Source organism: Zonotrichia albicollis, chromosome 6 (genome assembly GCF_047830755.1).
Source record: "Zonotrichia albicollis isolate bZonAlb1 chromosome 6, bZonAlb1.hap1, whole genome shotgun sequence".
NCBI lineage: Eukaryota > Metazoa > Chordata > Aves > Passeriformes > Passerellidae > Zonotrichia > Zonotrichia albicollis.
The window spans coordinates 15174215-15195137 of record NC_133824.1 but is presented as its reverse complement, the minus strand read 5'-3'; the positions used below and the strand labels follow the sequence as shown (position 1 = coordinate 15195137).

The following is a 20923-nucleotide window of genomic DNA, read 5'->3' as shown; positions in this document are numbered from 1 at the left end:
CCGGGGCGGGGCCGCCCCTCCCTCTCTCCGTCCCTCCCTCTCACCGCAGTCCCGACATGGCGGCGGCCAGCGCGGTGCGGACGGTCGGGCGCCGCTCCCGGCGGCTCTTCGACATCTTCGTGGCTGAGATTCCCTGGACGGTGTCGAGCAGTGAGTCTGCGCCCCCTCCCATCCCTCGCCGCTGCTGGGGTCGGCGGGGTTGGGCGGCCTCGCCGCGTGTTGCCGGCACAGGCCGGGGTGGGCAAGGGCGGCGCGGCTGCGCGGAGGCGCCGGGCCCGGGTAACCTGGTGCGTTTTCCCACAGAGGAGCTGAAGGAGTACTTCTCGCAGTTCGGGTCGGTGCAGAGGTGCCAGCTGCCTTTCGTGAGTACCCGCGCGTCTTCCGGGCCGCATTTCGTGTGCTCTCGGCGAAGCGGGGAAGAGCCACCGGCTGCTCCTGCGGCCGAGGCCTGGCCCCGAAGCAGATCCCCCGCTTCCTTGGAGCTGCAGTCTGGACCCCTCATCTTGAACTCTAGTGAGGTTTTCAGCGCTCTCTACCCTTAGCTCCTTCTTCCAGGAGTGCCACTACTTGTCTGCCAGCGCTCGGCCTCATTGAAGCTTAGTAGTTTCCGTTGGCTTTCAAAGAGCTTTACAAAGTACATCCTTCAGCATCCTGTTGATGCTACCATTTCTGAATAATTAATCTAAGTGCTTTGAGCTTCTCTATAATCGTGTTGACATTTTTCAGACAGAGAATAAAGTTTTTTTGTGCCTGGTCTCACTGGCCAAAAACTAAAGATGTGGGTATGAACCTACCGTCTTTTCCTGTTGTGGATTAAGACCCCCGTCCAGAGTGCAGGGCTAACACAAAACCCATAACCTCTCCGGGGTGCTGCCAGTGCCTCTGTCGTTTAGGCTGTTTATCTTCTGAGTGGATAGATCAAGGATTGTAGTATCTAGTGCATTTTTTTTAAGATGAACGGTCAAAAAGTGTTCCTTTCCAGGTTAATTGCAGGCATTGCTTGAAGTGTAAAGGTTCTGTCTGCTTGTTTCTCCACTTGAAGTAATCCTGTTAAATTAAGCTCAGTGGGTAGTGAATGTCATTTAGTGAGCTGATGGGTTCACTCTGTGTTGAGGATTAGTTTGGCAATGGAGAAAGTTTGAAACAGGCTGGTTGTTCTGAACACTTGAAGCTTAGGTGCCTGCCTATCATATTTTCCCTCAAGCCCAGGTCAGACTGCATTGTTTTGTTGCGAAGTCTGGTAGCTTACCACAAACTTACCTCCATCACAGGTTCAAGAGATGCATGTGTGTACATTCACATTCAGTGAATACTTGAGGAGTTTCATTACTGCTTAAAGCCCGCAGGTACAAAAATCACCAGTGCAGGACAGCCTAATTTAGACATCACTGTGGTACTGAAACCAGGCAGTACCTTGTAGGTGGTTTGGAAATGTTGGCATTTATGCCTGATGATGAGAGTGGCTGAGCTGTTGTGAGCTCGGAGTGGGATCAGAGTAGGGACAGAAGGCACTTGGCTTTTCATCATTATCACCCGTTTATTGACAACTGTCTTTTCTGACTGGCACATTATATCTAAAAATAACGTTTTTCTTTTCAGTGCAGTTAGTGCTTGTCATTCTGAATGGCACTCTGCTTTTGTAGTGTCTTAAGCAGCTGCTTTATCCTGCTGAATGTTGTTCAAGTACTGTGGCCATTTAAATGTCAGTTCTGTTGTGACTTGCTTATTAGTAGATAAATACTGCAGTTAGAAACTACTGTCTATACATTATTCTAGGCTTCAACTGTATCTTAAGATCGTGATTTTTTGTTATTATTGCCAGATTCAAATTAAAAGGGATGTAGAACAGCCTGTGCTAGACCCCTCGCACTATCACTGACACCAAATGTCTTAGTGTGAAAAAGGCTCCTGAAACAGCAAGTGTGCCAATTCCTCTGACAATTTCTGAATCTTTAAATTCAATACGTGTAGAAAGTTTTTAACAGCCTATGTGAATATTTCCTGTAGTAATTGCATTTTGTTTTTTTTACCTGGTAATTAGAACAGAGATACAGGCTTTCACAGACGTTATTGCTGGATTAAATTCTCAACTCCAGAAGAAGTTCAGAATGTGTTACAGAAGGACCCCCACATTCTTGAAGGTTCCAAGGTAACGTGCTAATTCCTTTATTACCTACTATATTCTTTCGAAGTGTGGTTAAGAATTTTAGTCACTCAGTGTGCTTTTAATGTTTTGTAAATCATTACCACTTCTGTTTATTCTCTCCTCTCAACTTGAGTTGTTAGGGGTCAGGATCATAGAGATACCAGAGAGATCACACTCAAGAGACCAAAAACTCCTGCTATGCTAAAGTAATGTGAATGCAGTAAAACTGGTTGGGATGTGCTGTGCAACTAGTTTGCAGTTTGTAATGCAGGTTTCTGCAGGTGGGTTCCAACATCTGATCCAGATGTTGAGTGGCAGGGGGAACATGATAAAGAAAGTGATGCTAAGCTTTGAATTTCAGTGAAATTTATGTTTTCTCCAGCTGTCATTTCATACAGGAGAAATCAGCTGCTTGCTTTCATGTGTTCAAGACAACTCTAAAATTCTTTAGTGTAGGGTCTTGTTCACTCCATCTTTAAGATTTTAAATGTTAGTAACACAAAAAATAAAACTGTTTGGCACTCTCAGTGCATTAATGTATGGCTTCGAGCCAGTGTACACATCTACTACACATGGGTCTGTCCTTGACTGGTCAGCTGGAGCCAGACAACTCTGTCCTCCAGCTCCACTCCAGCACAGAAACACAGCAAAGCCATCGCACCACTTTCTCAACATTTAGTGTGCAGTGGTACTGACAGATAAGGAATAAATAACAGTGAGTCAATGGCTGCCCAAAGCCATTTCATTAACAGCTCTCGTATCAAAACAATTAGAACCTGGCATCTGGTATGTTCCCTAAATAGGGGATTTTCTTACATGTGCTTCAGCTAATAAAACTACTCAGATGGTGTAATAGAGAGCGAAACCATGAGCAGCAGGCAGGCTGGTGTATCACACATAATCAGTTCAAGCCTTTGATTAATTAATAAGAATTCTTCAATATCCTTTTGACATCTAATTTCTTATTTTGAGACTTTAAATGCTAGGAGATAGTAAAAGGAATTGATTATAGACTTCAGTGATGCAGTATTTTGATTGTGGTAAAGTACTTCACTTGCCATGGTTCATATTACTGCCCAAGTCATCACTGTTTGTGGTTACTTCAGTACCTATTCCCAAGAAGAACCAACCTGCAAGTTCCACCTGGTACAAAAATGGGAGCAGAGATTAAGACTCCTTAAACTGTGATTAGATTGGCAGTAGGTTGGTCCTTCATAAATTGTGTTGAAATTGGATCTTATCTGTTTGCAATTACCAAATTAGGTACTAGAAATAACATAGTATTTAGTGGCAATTTCCTGGAAATTTTTGCTGCTTTTTGTTCTTGAATCTGTAAGCTTAGCCACATGCATTTAACTGCCTAGGCTTCAAAGACTATACTCTCACAAGAGGTGCATGCTAAGAGGCTTCTTTATAGTGAAATAAAAAGCAGAAAGTAAGCAGTAGTTATTTTCATTTCTTAGAAAATGCAGGCTTCTCTAGATTACATGAGCACTTTTCCCAATTTTTCTAGGCTAGCTTTAGACAGTTACTTTTTATTAATTCCAGTTGAAAGCACAAGCTTTTAAGCTGCATTTTGCTGGTACAACTAGCAATTGCTGTGGATATATATTCAACTTTTGTGTCAGGAAAGCCCTGGCTTGGGGCTTATGAAACTGAATTGTTTATAAATGTAGCTTCTGCTTCCTGTATCAATGTTCAGGGTGATCAGAAATGAAAAATAACAAACTTTCTTGCCGAGCTAATTTAATTAATTTCCATTGTTTTCAGCTCGCTCTCAAACAGCAGGTCCGTAGAAGACGCAGTCAAAGAAGGAGTCAGAGTGAGTGAGTGGTGGAAGGAGGCTTTATTTCACTAAATGTAAAGAAACTAAAATAAAGATTACTGAGAAACTATGAATGAGTACTTGTTTTAAAACAGAATCCAGCTGTTTCCCCTCCCTTGTTCAAAAAACTGTATAGCCACACTAAAACACTGAATTATTAACACCCCAGGATCTGTTACAGCATAAGATGATCATTATATACAGCAGGAAAGCTCTTAACAGATGAAGTCAAAGCTTCAGCTACCTACAAAAACTAAAGCTGTAGGAAGGAGGCTACATTCTTACCCTGAGGTGCTGGGCAGTGGGGAATCAGCAAAGTCAGAACTTGCTAAAGAATAATTAATTCCCTTATGAAATGTTTCAAAGTGGTCTCCATGTCTTCTCTCTCTTCAGGTAGCTGTCCCATGTAGAAGTTAGTGTGTGTCTGTATCCACACGGCCAGAGTTGTGAATTGCTGTGATGCAATGCCATCCTCCTGTACACTCAATATTAAAACCCCTTTTGCATGAAGTCCAAGCTTGCAGTCCATTCCCCTACCTCTCAAGGAGCAGAGGCATTCAGTCCTTCCTCCTCTTCTTGCTCTCGTGCTCATGTTCCTTAGGGCGGCTGCTGTCCGATGGCCGTTTAGAGCCACCGTGTTGCTTGGCTTCCTCCAGAAACTTGTCCAAACCAAAAGGATCCTCCTCAAATTGAACTGGTCCGTCTCTGCCCCTGCCTCTGGTGTTACGATCCGAGTTAGAAAACTCTTTGTCAGGAACAAACCTGCAGGAGAAGATGATACTCAGTTGACTATCTTCAAAGTACTAATTAAGAATATTTCTTAAATTTATTTCCTTACCTGTTGGTCTTTATTCGAGCCTCTAGATCATCACCATACATATCCTTATCCAGATTTTTACTTGGCCTGTAGATGTTTTGGGCCATATCCTTGCCACTTCTCCAAGGCTGGTCATAAACATTATAAATTTCATCCTCTCCTCCAGCAAAGCCACTATCCATACCCTGTGAGGAACAGCAGAACAGCACAAGTTCTGTTAAATCGACAAAATGTCAGCTAACTTACTTTATCAACAAAATACATTGATGATGTTACACAGTTACACAAAGATGACATGGCGTGATTTACAATTGATTTCAAATGAGTCCAAGCACTTGATGAGGATGTGGGTGGGTTTGGGTCTGGGATTAAGTCCAGAGAACATCACGTTACAGGCCTCAGCCCTACTCTTCCAAATAGCAACAGAAGGATCACAAGCCATCCGCAGTTCGGAATAATGGATCATTTCAGTCTGCCCTGCAAGTGCAGCTGTCTGTAATAGCTAAGTACAGCCATACAGAAATGGGTATTATTCAGAATTTCTGGAAAACATGATTTAAGCTGACTGATCCAAATCGCACAGAGGCTTATATAAACTCTGAAAATGTAAGTATCTGCTTGTTCATTTTTGGTTCATCAGCTTTCCCTCCTTGCCTGCAAGTCTTTCATTGGAGACATGAAGAAGAGTGATTGACAAACTGCAGGTCTATTGAGGGATTTGCTGAAGCCCAATCTATTTTGTCATCTCTGAATAGTATAAAATTCAGGGAAAATAAATGTTGCTGTTAACTCTGTATCTTCAGAAGTATCAACACAAGCAGTAATGGGAATAAAAAGTACTTGGTCCTCTCTGAAAGCAGATTTCCTATTCAATCAGTACATTTGTACAAGAGAAGAAAATGAGGTCACTGCAGCTTGAAGGCAAAATAGTTTTTCTCCCCACTCCCCAGTGGGGAGAAAAATCACAACAAAAACACTTTAATCCAGCTATACATTTAATTTTTTTTTGCATAGGCTCTTGATAAAGGAAATCAATAGTTTTCTAAGCAGTTAAGTAAAGAATTTTTTCTGAATGCATCCACAACAACCATGAGAACAGCCTCTCTTTATTATTCTGTCTGTACCCACAAAGGAATGATGAGCATGTTCTCATTGAAAGCTACACAGCTTTCTATGAAAAGAAAAGGTATTTTACCTTGCTCTGGTTGAACAGCCTCTGGTCATATTGGATTTCATTGGATGGCCTGGGGTTTGGTACCCCCAGGGCAATAACTTCACTGATATCTCTGTTCTCATTTCTTTGCAGCTTTGACCTGAATTAAAAAATTGAAAGTTTTATGAGGCCAGTAAACCATACTTGTTGACACACTCAATTGCAACCCAATTCTGTATTCCCCGCTAACAATTTGCCTCAGGAGCCAGATTTTGACTGTTGTTCTTCCTTACTAGGTAACATTTAAAATTTGTCTCCTGGCAAAGGAAACATTTGGAAAAATTATGTTCAGCTGGGCATGACATTTAAATTTGCTTTCCATTATCAGCAATTCACATCAAGCTGACTTGGTCTAAAATGTCATATTTATTTTTTGCAAGAATTAGTGTAGTTATATTCTGGAAAGGCCGAGCAATCCAATTTCAACATACTAGAGATTTTAAGCATCCAGAAACCATTTGCACTCAAAAATCTCAGTGACTTCAGCTAATAACATACTCCAGCCTACCTCCATAAATCTAAGCTTACTTAAAATGAACAGCTTCAAGAAACAAAGCCACTATTGATAACTCTAGTCTCACCAAAATTAGAAGATTCAGGTTTCAATCTTTGCTCTCAACATGTTAATTAATCCTGAACATAAAACATTAAACCTGAAGTCCCACTGAAGAAAAACCCTCCCAAAACCAACACAGCACACCCCTCTTTCTCATTCATGTGGAAAATTCTACATTTTGAAGAAAGTACTACAGTATTTTAACACAGTAATGCCTTTTCATATAATGAACAAACTGTGCTTCATACCAGTCACTATCTCCACAAGATACATACAACTCAGGCACTTATATCAAAAATAGGGAAGGCCAGTAATAGGTTCCCTAGTGGGGAAGCCAGTGCCAGTACAGGAATAAACCTGCTTTTTTTTGTGACTCACCTTTTATCAGGGGCTGCCCGGGAAAGATTTCTGTCATGCTGCCTCTCTTTGCGCCTGTCATGTCTGATTTCATCTCTTTCTCTAGCTTCTCCATCCTCTGAACAAGTAAAGATTGCTCATTATAGACAAATATTTGAGGTTTGAATTAATTATGCCACAGACATTGGCACAGTATTATTTTACAGAAGAGTAGTGACCCTTAGCACTGTTTAAAATGTTCCACTTGAAATAAACTGAACACATGAACACCACGGCTTTCTTATGCCCCAAGCAAGTGACTGTTCTTGGTAAGTCAAAGCAGACATCCTAACAACTGTTCTTCTATCTTTCAAGAGCTTAGAATAATTGTCTGTCTAGGAATTAATATCCTAAAACATTTTACAGATCATTGTATCATAACTCTAAGCACAAAAGTATCATTGAAACATGCAGGGATTTAAGTGTTTTGAAGAACATTATGTAATGCAACATTATGTGATGCAACCTGACACACTCAGGTTGGAAGAGAGTCTAATTCAAAACCTGCTATCAATGCTGAATTCAAACGAGGTTGGTCAGGCCTTTTTCCCACTCAGGTGAGGAAAACCTGCAAGGATAGAGACTGACAGATTTCCTAGACGACCTGTTCCATTGCTGTTTGTCCTCATGATGAAAATCTTTCTCCTGACACACTGCTGAAACCTCCTGCTTCAACTCTTGACCACTGTCTCATTCTTCCCCTGTGCAACTTGGTGAAGCCCTCTGATAATCATTTAGGGATCACTGTGATATGATCTGCTGGGTAACCTTCCCATTATCTGACCCCAATGGCACATCATCTCCTAGCAGAACAAGCCTTATTCTCTCAGCATCTCCTGAAGAGGCAGTTACTCAGCTCCATGACCATTCTGATGCCCTTTCACTGAACTGACTCCCATTTATCAATGTCTTTCTTGTACCCGGAGGCCCATAACTGCACAAGGTACTCCAGATGATATCTAACAGGTCACCACTAAAAGGAAATTACTACTTCCCTTGACTTACTGGTTACACTACTGCAGATGCAGCTTTGTATGCCCTTAGCATTACTGCTAAGGAAATACAAAGCTGCATCTGCACACTGCTGGCTTATATTCAGCATATTGTCCACTACAACTCCTGGGTCCTTTCCAACAGAGTGGCTCCCCAGCTGGCCAGCTCCCAGCCTTTTGGTAAGAGGTTACTACATCCCAGCAGCAGGATTTGGCATTATATGACCATATCCCTCCATCTTCTGAAGAGATTGTAACTGCTCTCTGAAGTTCGTCATCTTGATCTTTGAAGTGTAATTTCCATCAGAATGGAAGACTTAGCACAATGGAGACAATTTAGTTGGATTGGCAGTGGGGTTTTTTGGGGCCTACTAGCCAACAAAATTGCAGCTCTGCAAGATCAGTTACAACAGTGCAAGAGCGAGAACATTGCACTGCAATATTACTTTTGGTAACTTAAAGATGGTTTCATTCTTCTAGAAAAATCTGCCCTTTATTTGCAATAAGCTTAAAAATATTAGTTTAGAACTGTCCATGAAAGCCATCACTTGCACTGATGCATTATTAACTTCAAAATTCTCAGTGTCCTAAACCTATATACACCAACATACTGATGTGAGGTTCAAACCTGCATCCCACCAAACCAGGCAGTGAATTAACCAATAAAGACATGAACTGATGTCATACTTAGACATTTCACCTGGTATTTAGATATTTCAAGCTCTCAGATTATTACTCCAAACCCACACTTATGAATACTAAAAAAGCCATAGTGTCTTAATGACAAAGAACAGTACCTTTTTCAACATGGGTTTTGATCCCTGCTCTTCTCTCCCTGGCTTTCTGAGCCATTTCTCTGAGCTTTTCCTCATGTTTCTCCTTTTCTTTCTGAGCCATCTTCCTCTCCACCTGGGCACGCATCTCTACTGCCTCCCGAGCCTGCACAAGAGAGACACGGTTAAAAATACAGAAAGTGTAAGCACCTGGGACACACGCAGATCTGTCACAGTTAGCCAGTAAACAGGACAGAAATGAAGCCAAAATCAGGAAGCTTAAAGCCCATCAGCCACAGCAGCTAGAGCTGAGACACAAGACCCATGACTTCCAATAACTGAACCCATGCTGAGCCCATGATTTAGAGATAGTGGGGATAAGGCCTTAAGTCTTACATTAGCAAAGAAGCAGGACAAATCAAAAAGCTAAAGCCTATTCACAGCTGATTTTCTGAAGGAAATTAACATACAAAGATGGTAAAACTATATGGAACAAAACAGTGTGAAGAACTACCTGACCTTTCTGTCAGCAATATAGAGGGCCTCAGCAAGTTTGGCAAAGTTTTCATTAATATGAACGGTCTGCAATCCTCTGCCATCTGCAGCCAGACGCTTATCTAATGGAATGGTGTAACCCTACAGGGGGAACAGAGAGGCAGTTAATCACAGAAACAGTATTTGTAACAACAAGCATTATTATATTCACTGGGTAAGAAAACAAAAGCACATACAAAATTCACAGCCCATCATTATTATGCCTCAATGGATCTCCTTTTCATATGTACTTCAAATTCTTGCCAGGAAATAAATACAAAGCTTCACTCCAATTCCACCCGCCCACCAAATCCCAATCACAGCTTCCCTTCAAGGTTCATCTTAGGACAAAAGACAGTTTTCAAGTGATAAGGTCCACTTTTTGCTTAGTGTTAAGAATTACAGATAATAGCTTCTCCATTCTCTAAGCTGTTTTACAATTTTTTGCTTAAAAATTGTTTTACCTAAACTGTTTTCATACCTGTTAAGAGATTAGCTGATTCAAAATGAGAAAGTAAGGGACAAGGCAGCCAGCAAAAGTAAGACACACTAAACACCAATTTAGTTTTCCAAAGCTAAAACTCAAAATTATTTATAGATTATATTTAAAGATTTTTTTAGTGAGCTCTACAAAATTTTTGCTTTGGTTTTAGCATCTGTAACCTAAAATTTCATCTCCTAATTAGCATCAGTCCCAGTTAGACAGCTGTGTTGGGGTAGAAAAAAAAAGTGACATCCAAACATATAGCTTTTCCTTCCTCCATTTGAAGAGGCTGTCTCAGGACAACAGTTTAGTACATTTCAGAATGATCAGACTAGTTACTGCAGCAAATAAATTCTCCCCTCTCTAGGAACATAAACTTAATAACTGATAAAAATCAAAGGGACAGGACATACCTACTCAAACAAGGAACAAAAATAGCTAGCTGACCAGTGGTAAGAATTAATTAATGAAAGAATGCAACAAGGAAAACTTCCCAGAAATATGGACTGCAATATTAAAAAGAAACATCCTTGTGTCTCGCAGATGGCTTTACTTTGTGACCTTGAGAGATTTTGACTTTGGACTGCACTATTATGGGGATTTTAACTAATATAAATTTTTCCTCTCAAAATGTATAATCTCTGGCATGAAGAAACATATTCACCCTCAGTTCTATACTCTCAATTGGACAACCTTTATATGGCAAACTGAAGAAAAATGAACTGTATCATTATGTGTTTTCCATGCTGGAAGCAGCTGGTTTGCCTAACTCTAGATGTTTAACAGCAGTATTATTCAAGCTTAAATCATTCACTTAAGTTTCCCATCAGGATGCGGAATTAGAAAAATTAATTTATGACAACTTAATTACCTTTGCATTTTTCCAGTTTGAAATGCATGGAGGAATTTTCCACTCTTGCTGCTCCTTCACAGTCATCTGATATAAGAGAATAAGTAAAGTCATCTTCAGATTTATAGTAAAAGGAAATATTGTTTTCTTTCTCAAAGCCAGCTATGAAACTATTGAAATGAGTTAGAGTAGAAAGTTCAGAACTCCACAACAAAACCCCAGCTCCTCTTAGCAGCAGTAAGATTACAAAATCAAGGAATGGTTTGACTGGAATGGACCTTAGAGATCAGCTGGTTCCAAACCCTCTGCCATGGGATTGATTTTTACACTCTATCTTTGCCAGCACTGAATAAAGTCCTGACAGCTCTTCAGCATCCTCTTAAGCTTTCATCACACAGGCTGTAACTCACAGCCAGCTTGTTAACATCCACATATTTAGCAGCTATTCAAGTTGTACCAAACTGATGAACCACCACTACACTCATCTCTCAGAAGGAGCTAATCCTTAATGACACAAGTCAGTGTTATTAAGGATTAGCTTAACAGTGTTGTCTAAAGGCAACATAAGAGTACCAGGCTAAGCCTTGGTCAACTCATTCATGCCATGAACAAATTCAGCAATGCATCCCTGCATAAAATATATGAGACATCTACTCAACCTTTGACAAGATAAATGAAAAGACAGCTACTTTAAGAACTGTCCAAATGAAAAAAAGAAAACAACAAACAAAAAGACTGCACTGGACACCAAGTTTATCACTTCACATCAGAAGGTCAGTAATGAGAAGGTACACAGAAATGAACTAGATTGAAGAAGAATTTGTGGACCCACCTAAGCATTCAAAAGTGAGAACAACTATGGCATTTCATACCTTTCTACTTGGAGAGTGCATTACAGGTGCTGGAGGAGATGGTGGTCCTCGTGGAATCTTCTTGTTAATTCTGAGCAATTAAGAAAACAATTACAATTACAGGCAGCATGCTCCACAGAAATACACTTCAGAATCTCCTATTTGCCCTGAACAAGCCATGAATACTTACTTGAATCTTGGAGGCTCCATAGGGTCCTTCTGCATTTCCACCATCCGAATAACTCTCTGTTTTGCTCCAGAGTTGAATGCAACTCCTTGCTGAGATGGTGTGTACCTGAACAAAACAAAGTGCTCAGCTCTCTGCACACAGCTAGATATTCCTTTCCCACCTCTCACTGCTCTAGCTGTGGTTTCATTTTATCCACAACAGTTTAAGACTACCCCACTATCAATGTCAGCAGCAGGTAACTGCACACATGACACTGCACTGAGTGCAGACTCAGTTACACCAGACAGAATGTAACTTTTCCTCAGGGCTATATTCTCCTGTTTCAGCCTGGACTCTGAAATAGAAGAAAAACAAGTACAGTACACATACCTTGTCACAATACTCCCTACCTATGTCTGTGAAGCCCTGGTGTGTTCTTACTGTTCATTAAGAACCTCTTCATACCTTTTTTCAGAATTAACTTCAAGCCAAGTGTAACCCTGTCATTTTTCTGAAATGATGAATGACCCCTGAAATTTTTCTGTGTTTGAAACAGAAAATCGTAAGTATCAGCCTCCCCATAATTCCATTGCTTCCAACTACTCATTTTCTGTGAAGGAAGAACTTTGTTACATGTCTTGTTGTGGGCTCGAAACTTGCAGTAAATACTTTGCTTTCAGGGCAGCATCATTAATAGTGATCCCTGGCAAATCTGTGGTTTTCTGCTAAAACAATAACACCTCCAGAGTGCCATAACTCATGACATGTTAAAGACATATTTCTACACACTTCAAACTGGGTGATCATTAGTGGGTTAATTCAAAATACAGAAGCCAGTTTCATATTCCTTACAGAAGAATAGAATTCAAGAGGAATTTCTGCTCTCAGAAATTCAACAAATATGCCAATTTTAATCCACTCTGTATATCACACCATCCTACAGCAACACCAGCACTACATACCGAATGTACTGTGCAGGAGCTAGCTTGTCAGCAGCTCGAACTGGCATGGCTGCTGCAACTTTTTGGGAGACTGATTTCTCCAAGGCTGCTCTTGTCTTCTCTGTTATCTGAAGAAAAAAAACACAGTGTTCATCTCATCCCATTCCAAGACATAAAGCATACTCCTGCTAACTAGGCACATCAGTGCATACAATACCTCTCTAATTGCCTCCTCATCTGGTCTCTGTAGTTCAGGATCATCCACATTCATGACCTCTTTTGGCACAAGATCTGTGTACTTGCTGTAAATGACCTGGAAGACATCAGATTCTACTAGTGCTGGTGAACAGGAATAAATGTACATATATCAAAGGAAATGCTTCAGGCTTAGGCTATACTCTGGGTAATTAAAATGAATATACAGCTATAAATGCATTAGGATTACACATTGCTCAATTAGAAGACCTGTTTACATGTATACTCTGGACCCCATTTTACAGATGGAGTAATTGAAGAAACAAAGCAATCTGATAAATATAATTGTATAAGTTGCTCTCAGAACTGGCATTAGACAGCAGTTTCCTGCTTCCCATTCCTAGTATTTTCCTTTTTTAAGGATCCCAAACTGATAAAATCCTGCATGTTTTTACTTCTGTTTTCAAGGATAACTCAAGAATTTGATACAAGTATTTTCCACAATCTGTATTTTTTCATTCCATTATGTTTACTGTTTTCTTGAAAAAATAAAATACTTGAGAAATCTGGTCTTGACACTTTCCCTTATACAGGTACTTGAGTTTTCACACAACCTGCAGCTAGCTCCTGGCAGCTCCAGAGTCCCAATTTTAAACACAGGGAAAGAACACTATTAGATGGCCTCAGGGAAAAATGTATTGTATTACATTAATGCTTCAGATGTATCCAATAAAATAGAAAGTTTTAGTTCAAAGGGTTAAAAGTCAGGAACTATTATCTCAAGTTCATTATACAGTACATGTCCAACTACAAAATTAACCTTTAGCCTCAGCATTAATTAACCACATGACAGCCATGTTCTACTTCTCAGCCTTCACTCCTAAAATTTAATCATTTGAATTAGTATCAATAATATTCTAGCTTCTCAGATCCTGAATGAAGGACATTTGAAGAGAAATGTTCCTCTAAGTTAATTAGCTTGTAAGTCCAAGTGTCTTGCTGAAGAAGAATATGAAAAACAAAGTGTGCTGAAGGATCTGTAGAGCATCCCAAAAGACAAAAAAAAAAGAAAATTAAAAAAGCTACTCCTTGTGGTGGTCCAAGAGTGACCTAAAAACTACTTGACACTGAGGTACAAATGATCTATGTGAACTATTTAAACTCTGAAGTATTGTACAGAAATGGCAAGAAGCTTTATTATGGAAGAAATATATAACATAGATTAAACTATTCTGAAAATACAAATATTTCTGTTGCCACCAAAAACTTCATACACTTGCATGTTTTAATTGTAGTCTTTTTCTGAAGTGATAAAAACAGGTAGATAATGAATTTACATATATTTTTGTTGTTCTTCTAGACATTTATCTTGTTTTATGAATTATGTTGAGATATTTCATTCATCTAAGCTAAAGAAGAGACTGGGATTGTTTGATATTGTACTGTGCCCATCCACTACCATTTTTCAATTTACAAAATTTGAAAGGAAGCATGAGCCTGAGCAATCACTCTGATTGCTACTGAAAAGCAAAATCTCCTTCTAGGCAGAAAGAAAAATCTCAAGTTTTGCTACAATTACATGATTCCCTGGCTGGGGCAGCCTTAACAGGCAGCAATTAGAAATCTGCATGCCACTACAGTCAGAAAGCGAATAATGTTACCTAACAGCTAAGATACTGTACCACATGGCAGGGTTTAGACATCAATCACATTCAGAGTCTCACGAGGCACTTGACAGATGCAAATGTCTTGATTTGCTACACAGAAATCCTCAACATATTTTGTTCTATATATCTCAACCAGCCCTGTACAGTGCTCATCAATCCTATATATGTAAATCAAGAATTTACTATCAAGCAATGCAGCATGAATGCCCTCCTTGTCAAAGAATGGTTTCTCCATATGAAGTACATAAAATTTAAGAAGTCATGAAGATTACCTGGTTGTAAGCCTGGTACACACACCAGAAAACAAACTGGTAACAAACTCTCAAACCAAGCTCTGCCACAAAGGCAAATAAGTTGCAAGTAAGTAACTCTTTTGATTTTTTGAGTTAGATTCATTTTCTCTTGACCTGTCCCATACCTGTGACAGGACCTCCTTCACCAATGGAACTACTCTCTTGTAAATGTTTTGATTAAGTTTACAACCTTGGGAATAAAACCTGTAAATAAGCTTCATGATTTTTTTTTTTTCCTTTAACAAATAAGCCACAGCCTTAGGCCATGAAGAAGAAATCAAACTAGAGCATATAAAATTATTCTTGCTGGAAAAAAGTAAGAGACTTAACAGTTCCATTCCTTGATTTCCATACTCTTTCTTCTATCTTCATAAAAACACAGGATGCAATTATATGTTCTTACTTTCCTAATAAAGGAACAGCTCCAGTCTCATCACAATATATCACTATTAATGCATTATTTCAGCCTGGCTTTTAGCAATGTAAGTATAGAAAGTATTGAAAGAATTGACAGCAGCACAAGAACCAATCACACAGCTAGGCTAGAAATCCATAACTCAGACAAGCAGATGGAACTCCATCCACAGATCCATAAGGTCATGCATGGGCCTGTCAATGTTATCCAGCATTTTGTGTCTAGCAGACTTTCTGCCAACCTCAAACAGGAAGATTGTCAGACTATCCCATTGATGTCAGTATTTTTCAAGGAAAACACTCTGAAGCCACTATTTTTAAAATACATAAGGGAACAGATGCAAGGGAGATAAAGCACTGCCATAGTAGAAACTGCTGACAAGTCATCTCGAGATAGGGGTGATGGAACTGCTGCCTCTACACAGAAGGCAGAATACTAAATTCAACTTCAAAAAATCCATAAGCTGCAGCAAGAACAAAATTTGCCTTTCTAACTCAGACCAAACAAGTAGCTCCTAGAATAGGTTCATAAACTTAATCTCATTTCTGGCAGGCTGCTAAGTATCTGTTTCTTTTAGCCCTAAGTATTAAAATTGAAGAAATATTGAATTATGGCTGCAGCTCTCTGGAAAATGAAACTTCTGCATCTAATCCTACTGACACTGTACTATCAGAAGATCTTAAGAGAAAATATTCCATATTATTCAACTCAACAGAGATCACTGAAGAACCAGTCCCTATGAAATATCTGGCAATACTTTCTCCTGCAAAGCAAATCAAAACAAGCAATAGTAGTTCTGCTGCTTCCAGTGAAATTGTTTCAAATAGCTGTTGCAGCACAGAAAGTCAATTTTATCCTGAGCTACATCAAAAGCAGCATGGCCAGCAGATTGAGGGAGGTGATTCTGCCCCTCTGCTTTGCTCTGGTGAGACCTGAGCTGGTGTGATGCATCCAGTTCTGAGGCCCCCAGCACAACGACAACCTTGACCTGCTGGAATGAGTCCAGATGAGGCCACTAAGTTGACCACAGTCTGAACACTGTTCAGACTTTCTTTACAGAAGATGTCTGCTGGCAGAAGCAGCTGGTCACACACTTCATCAGGCCTCAGCAGTTTTCCAGCCCCCAACACCTGCTTTAGAGAATTAAAGTCCACAGAGCCCACTTGGAAAGGCAGCTGTAAATACTCCTTAAAGTATTTGAGACCCAAGGACTTGATCTCCTCAAAACTATTTAGGACCTCAAGTGTCACCTCTTGGTTTTAGAAAGGTCCTGGACACAGGAAGCTGAAGTTTCCCCTAAAAAACTCTTTAAGAATCTTGCCATCTCTGAATTCAGCACAAAAGTTTTGTAGTATAACCACTGGCAATACTTTCTGCTGCAACTAAATTAACAATAGCAAAAACAGAGCACCAAAATCACTAAAAACAACCAGAAGTGTCAAATGTTGGATCAGTAAAACACAAGGTGCAGTATTCTGAAGGCTGACCTGTGTTTTCTGTCCATCTTTTGCCCCTCTCTCTACATGCTAAAATGAGGCTGCAGAACTGTTTTCAGTTTCTTGCCTTCACTGGAAAATGAAAACTGCTAAGCCATCAAGTAAATTCTGTGTAGAGGTTTTCCCCATTTTTGCCTTATCTTTTAATTACCTTACAGAGAAGATCACAATTTCTGTCTGACATTATTTTAATTCTGAAATAAGAAAAGAGGACACAATCCATGTGGCTAATGCCAGACCAATGAGTTCAAGGATATGCAATGTGTACATACAACTTTTCCAAGCACATACACCAGCTGACATACTGGAAGAAATGTTACCTTGTCCTTTGACTGGCCTTGTCGAGCGATTGCATCGTATTTTATCTTTCCTTCTGCATCCACCTGAACAGCCAAAGCATTGGACATTTTCTTCTTTCGGCCCATATCCAATGGATACTGGGCCACGTGAATTTCTGGGAAAGCACCCCCATCTCCAAAATCCTACAGAAAAAAAATAGTGAATGTCCAAAAGACAAAAAAATGCAAAATAGAACGGAAACGCAGATTGATTTCAACAACAAATAACTTGGTAAGAATGTTCCAATAACATTATTCTTTCACTGGTAAGGAAGCAATTAATGAGAGAACTCACAGTTATTAAAAGACACTGAAATGGAGAGATATCTTGCAGTAATTATTTTCAAAGTAGGAACAGATATTACTGACTAGAATGTGCAGGCAATACTATGCTACAGACAATACAAAATTAAGTATTTAATTCTCATGTCAGTTATTAATTAGAACTTCAAAAATTGACCTTCTGAAATGAAGCAACTGTGGATACTAAAATTACAAGAGCAGCATTTTTATGAAGACTTCTACTGGTTATTTGTTGCTTTTCATACCATAATGAAGAAGATAAAAAATTCCATTATTTTCAAAGCCTGTAGCTCATAGCTTTACAGTGCTACATGTGTCAAACATTCCCTTACTTTGATGTGTAAACACACTGAAAATTGGGCCAGCACCCAACAGCCCAATATTCTTATGATTTATTCCTCCCTCCTACAATGTAGTGGTGTAAAAGCATTTAATAAACAAAATAAAAAGCATTTAATAAACAAAAGGCTTCTTAAAGCAGATCATCCTGGCTCAGTAGCACAGAGGATGCAGTGGTACCATTCATAAACAACTTCAGGTTAGTTTCAAATGCAACACCTTGGAGGAAGCACTTGCTTAAAGCAGCATGAGCATCTATCCCTTTCTCTGTGGCAATGGCATGGCTTATGTGGAGTCTGGTAACAAAACAGATCAAGAAATAAGAATGGGTGTCTTGAGCAGATCAATGTCCCTCCATGCTCACCATGTGACCAAGCAGTTACCACCACTGTGACAGAGTGGACTGAGACTGGAAATGACCAAGCAGAACACTTGCAAACAAGGACAGTGTGCTTATCCCATCTGCAAATGCTCCCTGAAACACAGGTCCCGTTATCTGAAGTTTTCACTGCTTGTCCCACATTCAACAATTAGTTGTTAAGGTATTAGCCAGAACCAAATTCAGTCATTCTTCAATTTTTAATTTTTCTTTTTGGTAACTCTTAATGTCACAAGAACAGGTTTTGTATTTTCCAGCAATGGCAGTCCAGGGTCACTGGACAAAGGTTATGCTTTGAAAGCATTTACTGCAATTTGCACTTGTTTAGGAAGCAGAAAGGAGCCCATAACAGGCTTTTTGGGATGTGTATTAATTTGTGGTCAAGGAGTGCTGGAAAGTCTTTGCAAACCTTCAGCACCTGGCTTCTTAAAAATTTCTTTATTAACATTAAGAAAGAATGAGCACTAATATATTAACTTTAATACTCAATGGTGTAGGAAGGTAAACCTACACTGGGTATAACTAAAGTGTAATTTTTGATATCATACATATGCAGCAGATGACTAAATGCTGAACCCACATAAGAATGTTTCCTTTCAATGAACCACTGGAACTTCCACTTGAAGTACCTGGATCACCACAGAACAGTGTTGGACTTACAAAAATGGCACTGAACATAAATGAGGGCAATGCTGTTACAAGCTGATGAAATTATGGTATTTGGAAACAATGTAGGATCATACATGAATTACTGCAGTAAAACCTCAACAGCATGCTTGTTCCAAGAGCACTGGCTTGTGACTCATCAGAACAGGTCTCAGAAGTCACTGTCAAGGATCACTTCAAACTGCAAGGTTTTTCTGGCTTACAGTGAGACACTGTACTAACACAGTTCTGTCATCAGATCACATCTGTATTTTCTTTCTACCTTTAGCAGTTCCAGTTTAGATTACATTAAACTGGTAAGGATTAGAACACATAACATTGTCCAAAACTCTCTAGTCAGTAACATACTTAAACAACAAATATTTGACTAATGTTTAAGTTTCCTTCCAACTGTAATAATTTTGTCCCCCAATAGCAGCTATCTTTTTGAACAGAACACATGAATGTTCTCTGACACTCACACACATTCACTTAGTTCAGCTATAATCCAGACTGTGCATTTAAAACACTAACAGAGGAACAATGTGGGTGTCTTTCCCAGGGGAGCCTTGTGTTCACAGACTGTAAACCCTAAGGACCACAGACATATTTCCACATTGCAACACAACAATCTCTGAACAGAAGCAGACATAGAACATCCTGTTTACCATCAAATGTTTTAAGGAATCTGGTGGATTAGAACCTCTCCCAACACAAGAATATATCAAGCAGTCTGGATCATGTACACTGTAAGGCTTTGCACAATTCAAGGTGATCAGAGTTAATTTCTACTACAGAATTTTTTCCCCTTTAGCAGACACATTACTACTGTATCAATTCAAATATTTACCTCCAGCACTCGTGGTATCCATCCTTTCCGGTAACCATACGGGGGAGGCTCCCTTCTGGATGAGACCAGAGCAGCCTGCCTGGATCTCTGAGCTCTTGCTCTTTCTTCTAGTTCTAGCTGATCTTGGGATAGCTGGGTTGGAGCTGGCAAAAAACTGGACATCCATGGACAGCAACCAAAAGAGAATGAAATAAAAAGTTCATTCCGGTAACTTGACTCATGGACACTCAACTATGCTCGAGTCAACTCCTTGCTAAGTTAATACTTTCTCAACAATCACTCTCTATGGATTAAGAAACAATTTATGAAACTTAAGCATCGCACTCATAAATGTGAGAGCAGCTTCGAGATTTAGTAACTTCTGAGATTAGTTGCAATGTGTGCTTTCTCAGCATTCTAAAAGATTCCTACAAAAACAAAAGCTAAATTCACACACATTCACATCTTTCTTGAACGAAAGAGTGGCAATGCCTGTTTTCCAACAGGAATGTCACATATCACTGGTATTCCTTACACCACCACGAATAAGAACGAAATATGATGTTCCTATGGCTCTAGCCCCAACGATTCGCTCTTTCTTCCTCTCAAGGCAAACACCCACAGACAGATCTGACAATGACCTCCCCTCTCAACGCCTGGCACCCCCTGCCAAGGGCAAGTCGAACCCCAATTTCTTCACTTCCCCTTTTTCAGCTCTTCTTGTCTACAGAGCCCTTTTGTGAATTTACTAAGAAAGCATCCAGAGAAACTCGGGATTCCGGGGCAGGCACCGGAACTGCACTCCCATGCCCCGCTAGAGACACTACAACTCGTAACAAAGACCGCTCGCCCTCTCTGACGGTGAGGAAACCTCGACCAAACCCCACGGACTCAAGCGAGGCGGAGGAGCTCCTTCCACCCGCAGTGAACACAGGAACGAAGCAGAGCCATGACCAGGGGCCAAACACCCGCTCCCGCCAGGGCTCCCCAGGCCCCACCGGGCCTCGCCGCACTCTCCGCGGCCGCGGCCCGGCCGCCGGGCCCACTGCCCAGGAGAGGCCGCGGCCCCTCAGCGCATTCCCTGACCGCGGCCGCTCCCGTCGGCGGAGCCCCGCAGCGCGGCGGGGAATCGCCGGGCTGGCCGGGAGCGTCGTATCACCCTCACGGCCCGGGTGGGCCCGCCCGACCCACCTGGTGAGCGCCATCTTGACCGCGTAGGCCGTCGGCTCCGCAGCGGGCCGCCGAGGAGGAGGAAGGCGGCGACACCTACACATGCGCAGCAGCCGCAATGTGCCCTGGGAGTTGTAGTCTCCATAGGTCCCTCACCGCCCCGCGGCGCACGCGGTAGGCCGCAAGGCGCCATGGGAGGTGTAGTTTTACAATATCCCGGATTATTTCTTCAGCCATCCTATTCCGCTCCCCCGCACTATTCACACAGTGTCCAACAAGTTCAGTAACTTCACAGTTCATCCAGCTG

At 40.7% G+C, this 20923-nt stretch overlaps 2 protein-coding genes across 2 annotated transcripts; one reads left to right on the top strand and one right to left on the bottom strand.

Annotated features, from left to right (window-relative positions):
- The first annotated feature begins 16 nt into the window (after positions 1–16).
- SLIRP (SRA stem-loop interacting RNA binding protein) lies at positions 17–4041 on the top strand. Its single transcript, XM_005479755.3, has 4 exons — positions 17–150; positions 304–362; positions 2042–2149; positions 3917–4041. The coding sequence occupies exons 1-4, from the start codon at positions 57–59 to the stop codon at positions 3974–3976; spliced, it is 321 nt and encodes a 106-aa protein (XP_005479812.1). The 5' UTR covers positions 17–56; the 3' UTR covers positions 3977–4041.
- On the bottom strand, positions 3974–20890 carry SNW1 (SNW domain containing 1). The gene is made up of 14 exons (XM_005479756.4): positions 20638–20890; positions 19468–19621; positions 16934–17095; positions 12765–12860; positions 12569–12675; positions 11628–11732; positions 11459–11528; positions 10608–10673; positions 9238–9354; positions 8743–8884; positions 6936–7032; positions 5984–6101; positions 4810–4973; positions 3974–4733 (listed from the first exon to the last, which is right to left on the bottom strand). The coding sequence occupies exons 1-14, from the start codon at positions 20718–20720 to the stop codon at positions 4529–4531; spliced, it is 1686 nt and encodes a 561-aa protein (XP_005479813.2). The 5' UTR covers positions 20721–20890; the 3' UTR covers positions 3974–4528.
- Between the last annotated feature and the right edge of the window lie 33 nt (positions 20891–20923).

What these genes read in the sequence shown, in the direction of transcription:
- SLIRP (XM_005479755.3), top strand. Translation starts at nt 57, where the DNA reads ATGGCGGCGGCCAGCGCGGTGCGGACGGTCGGGCGCCGCTCCCGGCGG. An exon ending in AGAGGTGCCAGCTGCCTTTC is followed by an intron (nt 363 to 2,041) that starts GTGAGTACCCGC and finishes CCTGGTAATTAG; the next exon opens with AACAGAGATACAGGCTTTCA. An exon ending in ACATTCTTGAAGGTTCCAAG is followed by an intron (nt 2,150 to 3,916) that starts GTAACGTGCTAA and finishes CATTGTTTTCAG; the next exon opens with CTCGCTCTCAAACAGCAGGT.
- SNW1 (XM_005479756.4), bottom strand. Translation starts at nt 20,720, where the DNA reads ATGTGTAGGTGTCGCCGCCTTCCTCCTCCTCGGCGGCCCGCTGCGGAG. An exon ending in GGCTGTTCAACCAGAGCAAG is followed by an intron (nt 4,974 to 5,983) that starts GTAAAATACCTT and finishes TGTTCCTCACAG; the next exon opens with GGTATGGATAGTGGCTTTGC. An exon ending in GCTCGAATAAAGACCAACAG is followed by an intron (nt 4,734 to 4,809) that starts GTAAGGAAATAA and finishes CTTCTCCTGCAG; the next exon opens with GTTTGTTCCTGACAAAGAGT.